At 40.9% G+C, this 8,207-nt stretch overlaps 1 protein-coding gene across 1 annotated transcript in view; it reads right to left on the bottom strand.

The window, feature by feature from the left end:
- Nucleotides 1–4,802: 4,802 nt before the first annotated feature.
- Nucleotides 4,803–8,207, bottom strand: part of AMTN (amelotin) — a 17,235-nt gene continuing 13,830 nt past the window's right edge. The window contains exons 7-8 of the mRNA XM_003800977.2: nucleotides 6,538–6,775; nucleotides 4,803–4,813 (exon numbers count right to left, since the gene is read on the bottom strand). Coding sequence (XP_003801025.2) covers nucleotides 4,803–4,813; nucleotides 6,538–6,775 — 249 coding nt within the window. The remainder of the gene's footprint in view (nucleotides 4,814–6,537; nucleotides 6,776–8,207) is intronic.

The raw sequence follows: 8,207 nt of genomic DNA on the forward strand, positions 1-8,207 counted from the left end.
CCCAACTTTTTATTTCATTAATTTTCTGAATGATTCTTTTGTTTTCAATTTCATTCATCTCTGATTTAATTTTCGTTATTTCTTTTCTTCTGTTGGGTTTGAGATTAGATTCTTCTTTTTTTTCCAGTACCATAAGATGGTTAGTGAGTTTGCTGATGTGCTCTCTTTCTGTTTTTTGAATGTAGGCATCTAATGTGATAAATTTCTCTTTAAAGACTGCTTTTGCTGTATCCCACAGGTTTTGGTAAACTTGTGTCTTCATTGTTTTTGTTTGAGGAATTAACAATTTCCTCTTTTATCTCTTCCTACACCCAACTATCATTCAGCATAAAATGTTTAATTTCCATGTCTTTGTGTGGGGATGAATGTTTTTGTTGGAGTTGAGTTCCATCTTTATTGCCTTGTGGTCTGAGAAGATACAAGGTATAATTTCTATTCTTTTAATTTTGCTAAGATTTGATTTATATCCTAGATGTGGTCTATTTTGGAGTATGTACCATGTGCTGATGGGAAAAATGTATATTCCTTAGCTTTGGGATGGTGTGTTCTGTAAATGTCTATTAATCCTATTTGTTCTAGAGCAGTGGTTCTCAATCTCTCTTTAATACAGTTCCTGTGGGTTGCAACCCACAAGTTGAGAACCACGGTTCTGGGGTCACATTTAGGTCCTTTGTATCTTTGTTTAGCTTCTGTTTAGAGGATGTGTTCAGTTCTGTCACAGGGGTGTTAAAGTCCCTGACTATTATGGTGTTATAGGATATCATGTTGCTTAGACCCATCAAAGTGTGTTTCATAAATCTGGGAGCATTTAAGTTGGGTGCATAAATATTTAAAATTGAAATATCTTCTTGTATTATTCTTTTGGTCAGTATGAAGTGTCCATCTCTGTCTTTCTAAACTTTAATTGCTTTAAATATGCTTGTATCTGAAAATTAAGATTGCAAGCCCTGATTTCCATGTGCTTGAAATACTGTTTTCCTTCCTTTAACCCTGAGTCCAGATTTGTCCTTCAAGGCCAGGTGTGTCTGCTGGAGACAACATAGGGATGTCTTGTGTTTTTTTTTTTTTTTTTTTTTTTAAATCCAATTGGGCCTCTTCATTGGAGAATTCAGTCCATTGAAATTTATTGAGAGAATTGGTAAGTATGGTGGAGTTCTATTCATCTTATTTTTTGTAAGTTCATTGTGTTGTCTTATCCTTTGTGCCATTGTGGAAGCTAAGTTTTGACCTTTAGCTTCTGGATGTTTACTTTGCTGGTGGTCCATTGTGGTGGTCAGTGTTGAGAATAGGACTAAGTATTTACTGTAAGAGCTGGTCTTGTTGTGGTGAATTTCCTCAGTGCTTGTATATCCACAAAAGATTTGATTTCTCCATCAATTTTGAAGCTTAGTTTACCAGGATACAGAATTCTGGGCTGAAAATTGTTTTGTTTAGGGTTGTTGAAGGTGGATGATCATCGTCTTCTGGCTTGGAGGTTTTCAGTTGAAAAATATGCTGTGATCCTAATGGCTCTATCTCTGTAGGTCAATTGGTGCTTGCTTCTGGCTGTTTGCAGAATTTTTTCTTTCATCTTGACTTTGGACAGGTTCATTACAATGTGTCTTGGAGAGGCTCTGTTTGAGTTGATGACCCTGGGATTGGTATCTGTGGGAAAGGAGTGTGTCTGAATCTTTAGTTAAACTTCAGAAGTTTTCATTTATGATAGTTTCCAGTAGGGGTTTTATTTCTTTGGGATAATCTTCTCTTTCAGGAAACCCTTTTATTGATATGTTTGAACACTTCAGGGGATCTTGTAGTTCTCTAAGTGACTGTTCTGCTTTCTCTTTTTTTCTGCCTCTTTAACTACCTGGGTTAACTTGAAAACTTTATCCTCTAGCCCTGAGGTTTTTCTTCTGCATGGTCTAACCTAGTTTTGATACCTTCTTTACATTCCCTGATTGTCTCCTTTATTTCCTTAAGCTCTGCCATATCCTTTGTATATTCTACATATGTCTCATCTGGCTTTTGGTTCTCTGTTTCCATTTTCTCATCCATTCCTTTTATTGTCTTTATCATACACATTTTAAATTCCCTTTCTGCCAAGTCCATTAATTCTTTATAGGTGGAGTCTTGTGAAGTAGGTGCCTCATGGTCTCTTGGGGTAGTTTCTTTGTTTTGGTTTTTCACATTGCCCTAATTTTTCTGTTGGTTCTTCCTCATGTGTTCTTTTTTCTTGTTCACCTTCTTGTCCTCCTTTTTCCTTCTCGCTTCCTCCTTTGTTTCAAATTACCTTGTCTCAGAGCTAATGAGTCAGATTTCCACATTCTGAATCACATGCTGTATCCAGCTTACCACCTTCTGTTTGTGCTCCTTGAGCTATGACTCTGGGTAAGGTCCTCATACCAGCTATGGCTGGTTTTTCTCTTTTTCCCCATCATACTAGGAGAGCTCAGCTGAAAGATCCTTCTCATCCACCATCTTGCTCTTCTACTTGATATTTTTAAATAAATTCATAACTAAATACTTTTCCTTTCTGCCATCAATATTATTCTTAATGATTGGTCACCTTAAAACTCTATTAGGTCTGCTCAAAGCTAAGAACTAGAAACTACCTGAGTTGCAAAAACATTATTCTCATTTTAAAAACCAGTGCCAATATTTAAAATACTTTGTTTGTTTTGTGTCCTGGATGTTTTCTGTGACAGAGAAACTGTACACAGTAAGATCAGTGATGGAGGAGGCATACGTATTCCCTGTGTGAAAGGAGAGGTGGAAAAGGTAAGTGTGTCTCAGGCAGCTGTGTCTTACAAGGGCACTGTGTGGGAGCTGAGCCCTTCTGACCACCTGACCGCCAGTAGCCCTTGGAATGTCATCAGGTTTCCCAAGGAGTAGCACACCTCAGCTAGACAATGTAGATGGTGATAGCACACCTTGTATGTTAATGCTCTCATGGAGATATTACGTGTAAGGGTTTAGAGAGGAAAGTGTGAGGTAAGAAGGATAGGTAACTTATGTTGGTTTGACAGATATGGAAGGCAAACAATGACTTTCTGTAATGGTTTGGAGTTTGAAAGCACCTTTTGGTATTATATGCTTTGATCATCTTATTAACTTTGTGGGGTATCTATGACACATGAGAAAAATGATGTTAGAGGGAATTTTTTAAAGAGGTTATTTAGAAAGTCTTTCTTCTTCTTCTTCTTCTTCTTTTTTTTTTTTTTTTTAGAGAGGGGGTCTTTCTCTGTCACCCAGTCTAGAGTGGAATGGTGTGATCATAGCTCACTGCAGCCTTGAACTTTGGGGCTCAAGTGATCCTCCCATCTCAGCTTCCCAAGTAGTTGAGACTGTAGATATTTGGCACCATGCCTGGCTTATTTGTTCTACTAATCCTCCTGCCTTAGCCTCCCAGTGTCCTGAGATTATATGTGTGAGCTACTGTGCCTGGTCCTAGGAAGTCTTTCCATAGCATTTTTAATTTGTATCACCAATGGCAAAATATATTTAGAAGATTAAATCCTAATTTACTTTCATTTGGCCATGAAACCATGGTAATTCATAAATATGTGAAATACTGTAGCCAATAAATCTTAAACTACTAGGAAATATTTAACCACCTGAAAAATTCGGCATGGAATATTATTTCATGGGTGCATACTTAGGTTTATCGTATACTGAGGGGTTGAGTCAAATAGAGTGGGAAATGTCACTAACCATGTGCATAGCTTTCATTTTGGGTGTTCTATTGTGATTTATATTAACCTTCCTCACCCCCCACTTTCGATGAACTGTAATGGTCTAGGTTATAAATTTAGATTATAAACTAATAACTGATGAGTTTAGATTATGAGATTAAGTTCTACATCTTCTGTCTTTTGTGAATGGAGGAAGAGTATCACCTTGGTCTTTTTTAGTGATTACTTCTATCAATGTCATTTCCCATCAGGAGTACCAAAATCAAACATTAAGAGAAATACGACCAAAATCAAACATTAAGAGCTGTTAATTCTTTGTTTTCACTGCATGTTTTTGATGATTAAAAGTAATTTGCTTGGGCATGGTGGCACATGCCTGTAATCCTAGTATTCTGAAAGGCCAATGTGGGATAATTGTGTGAGGTCAGTAGTTCAAGATGAGCCTGAGCAAATCAGGACCCTAACTCTACAAAAAATAAAAAAAAATAGCTGGGTGTTTGATGGATGCCTGTAGTCTCAGCTACTCAGGAGGGTGAGGCAGAAGCATTGCTTGAGCCAGGACTTTGAGGCTGCTGTGAGCTGTGATGACAATACTGTACTCTAGCCATGGTGATGGAGTGACACTGTCTCAAAATTTTTTTTCTTGTTAAAAATGAAATTTGTGACTCTCATGAGGCATGAGTCATAAAGTCATGACGAGACCAGAGTTTGTCCTCATGTTGCTGGTGTCCTCTTTCCTGACTGCCGGCTCTTTCCACCCAGGGAGTTCTAGAACTAGGGATGACATGCTTGCATCCTGCTGTAGTTTCTGAAAGTGTCAAAATTTCTTTTCTTCCATCCCCAAAGAAGAAAAAGAGTCAATTTTCAAAATACATTTTAATAGACACATGTTCCAGGTGGTGTAACATTGTATTTCAAAGACAAATTCATTCCTGTAATTGTTTTTTTATAAGTCCATATTCTATAGGTGAAAGGATATTTTCTGAAATTTCAAGGATGTTTTCAGGTAAACTGAGAGTTTCTTCTGAGATGCTCCAGTTTGTCTCAATCTATTCCATGATGTGGTTAATGAAAATGACTCACACGCGTCACCAAATTTGAGGTGGTTTACTTGAGAAAATTTGAAAAAGGTTACTGAATTCCTGGAAGAAAATAGAACACTTTTAAGTGTAGATAAAAGCATATAGAATTTAAACATTTTTACCTGAGATCAAGATTTCTAGGCATAGGAGCATCAAGATTAACCCATCTTTTCCTGTCTATAAGGGTATTTGGTCCTAGATAGTCCCATGTTAAATAATGATCTGTGCTTACTGGTGGGAGAAAAGCTTATTTTTGCAACATTTCCTGAGTCCCATCTGAGAGGAATGGCGAGTAATGGCAGGACTTTCTCCACTAACTGCAGTCTGTTACTAGGGGCTGCTTTCAGTATTAATTAGGAAGGCGCTGAGGCTCATCTGTCATCCGTGGATAGGAAGAGAATCACAACCACCTGGCATGTGTCTGCTGTGGGCCTGTGTGCAGGTGTGGGCATGTGTGTATGCGTGTGTGGACACATGTTATATGTGCGTGCATGTGTGTGTGTGTATGTGTGTGCATGCTTGTGTGCACGTGTGTGCTTGTGTATGTGTGTTCTGAGGCTCTCAGGTGTACATGTGTGCATGCGCATGTGTGTGTGCATGCTCGGGTGTGCATGTGCACGTGTGTGTGCATGTGTGTGTTCTGAGGCTGTTCTCAGGTGTGCATGTGTGTGTGTGTGTGTGTTTGTGTGTATGTACTGGGAAAAGAGGCACAGTCTGCTTACCCCAAATAAAAAGTATGTTATATGCCAGTAATTATGAATCCTTTTTATGGAAGACAGACTGATGACCAAAAACACATGAAAAAATGATCAGTGTGTCTAACCATCAGGGAAATGCAATTCAAAACCACATTGCAGTATCACCTCACCCCAGTGAGAAAGGCCCACATCATAAGTCCCTGAGTAACAGATGCTGGTGTGGACACAGAGAAGGGAAGACTCAGGCACTACTGGGGGACTACAGACTGGTGCAACCTCTGTGGAAAGAAGTATGGAGAATCCTTGAAAAACTTAAATTAGACCTACACTTTGATCCTGCAGTTCCTCTACTAGAGATTTATCCCAAAGAACAGAAGACATTTTATAAAAAAGGTACTTGTGCTACTTGAATGTTCATAGCAGCTCAATTCACAGTTGCAAGGACATGGAAACAGCCCAGGTGCCCATCCCCTCATGAATGGGTTAAGAAAATGTGATATGTAGGGAGTACATACTGAGTAGGGAGTACTACTCAGCCATAAAGATGTTATCTTTGATAACAACCTGATGCAAGTGGAGATCATCTTCCTAAGTGAAGTATCACAAGAATGGAAAAACAAAAACCATATGTGCTCAGGACCACACTGGAACTAGTTGATCAACACCTGTGTGCTCACAGGGAAACAAAACTCAACAAAATTTGGTGGAGGGATGGGTAGAAGGGGAAGGGTAAATTCCCATCCAGTGGATACTTTGAACAGGCTTATTGCACATTGCACACTTTCTGGGTGAGGAACAGTCTATAACTTTGACTTAGAATTTACAGAAGCAAACTAGTAACCAAAATGTATGTAGTGAAATAAATTTACAGACGTTTAACACTTAAATTAGTTAAATTAAAACAATTCTTCCAGGGTTAACGTGATACCGTTGGTGGCTCAGTAAATATTGTCCCTCATGTTGCAGGGATCAATTGTGAGGAAAGGGGCTCCCTGATCTCACTTGTCAAGACAAGATGAAGAACTCCTCCCTTTATGCATACGACTTTCATGGCCAAGGAGCTTTGCCCAAGCTGGGAGGATTTACCATTTGGCAGTTCTGTGGTGGTGTCCTGGGCAGTGCTTGTCCCCCTCCGGATGCCTGCAGGGGGTGTCACTCCAGACTCATCGTCGTCTCTGGGAGTGGTGAGGTGGCCCTCTGGGGTTCCTGCAGGTAGGTTTCCGCCCTGGACATCTGGATTAGCCCTGGCCTGACTGGCGGGCAGGACGCCTCCTGGGAACAGTGGATGGATGATGAGGCCTGTGAAGATTTGTGGGGCCACTGGCTGGAATGAAGGAGGCAAGCAGAAAACAAAATCAAAAGAAACACATGTTTAGTCTAGTTAACCATCTTTCCTCTTTTGAGGGCATTAAAACCAGAGAGAACAGCAAAGACCGGGCATTCCTCAGAGGACACACCACCCTCAGCCCAGCCCAGCCCAGCCTGGCGCTGGGCTCCTCACCCAGATTCCCAGCTGTACTTCCGTTCCCTCAGACACAATTTGTTATTATCAGGTGTGTCTAGAGGTGGACTAAGGCAGACACTTCCACAGTTGTGATGGGCTATATCTCTGCAACTAACATAAAACATAATCTCTTCGCCCATGAAAAATTTAAAGCATATAATTTAGAAGGCACAAGATCAATGAAAAAATTGGTTCCAGTGGATTAATGGATCTCTGTCTTCACAGCTTGCATCTCTTTAAGTTTCTTTTGATGTGTTTTTCAAAGGTGTTGGAATATTGAGTCAGAAATATTTCTCTTGGAGACTCAACCACTTGTGTGGTTTATTGTGGCTACAGGAGAAACTCCTCTCTGCTGGAGTGTTTCATTGTTGGAGAATTCTGACTGAGCAGGTCTGAGGCAGGACCCAGCAATCTGCACGTGTAACAAGATTTTGAAGTCTTCTGGATTAGGGGGCTGTGACTTAATTTGGGAGAAACTGTCTTAGATCTGAGAAAGAGTGAACCCAGAGTTAGACTATTGCTAGATGAGAGACTGGAGTAAAGGCATTTTCAAATTGAGGCCTGTGACACCCACAGTTCTGAAATAAAAAAGGCTAGTGGCAGCCACTGTCGGGGAGGGAGTAGACCAGCCTGCATCTGTGTGCCAGGGTGATAGCTGTCTCAGATGTGTGTGTTTGTGTGTGTGTAGCTGCATGGAAAGTGTAGTTGTTACTGTGCACAAGACTGAAAAAAATGCTTGAAAACCACAGGGGTTGTAAATAGAAAAATGGGTTTGGATCTGCATTTATTTTTTTTTCCCCTTTCAGACCTAAATTACTTGAGCCTATCAAGCCCCAGTTCATTTACCTATAAAGCTGGGTCAAAAATCCCTGCTTTTGTAGTTTGGTGAGGGTTGAAGGCAGTGAACACAGAGGGTGTGTTAAAGTGTGTCCTGCGGTGTTGGGTGCACGTTGATGTGCGGGGCTGTGGTGTTGGTTGTGCAGCAGACGTGCATGTCCTGAGGTGTTGGTGTGCGGCGGACATGCGCATTCTGAGGCGTTAGGTGCACAGCGGACATGCCTCGGGTGAGTGGTGGGCATGCGCATCCTGAGGTGTCGGGTGAGTGGTGGGCATGCGCATCCTGACGTATTGGGTGTGAGGTGGACTTATGCGTCCTGAGGTGTGGGCTGTACAGCGGACGTCTGCACCCTGAGGCCTCGGGTGAGTGGTGGACCTGCGCGCCTTGATGTGTTGGGTGAGTGGTGGACGTGCG

This window comes from Otolemur garnettii, unplaced genomic scaffold (genome assembly GCF_000181295.1).
Source record: "Otolemur garnettii isolate 467f Iridium unplaced genomic scaffold, OtoGar3 scaffold00191, whole genome shotgun sequence".
NCBI classification, from domain to species: domain Eukaryota; kingdom Metazoa; phylum Chordata; class Mammalia; order Primates; family Galagidae; genus Otolemur; species Otolemur garnettii.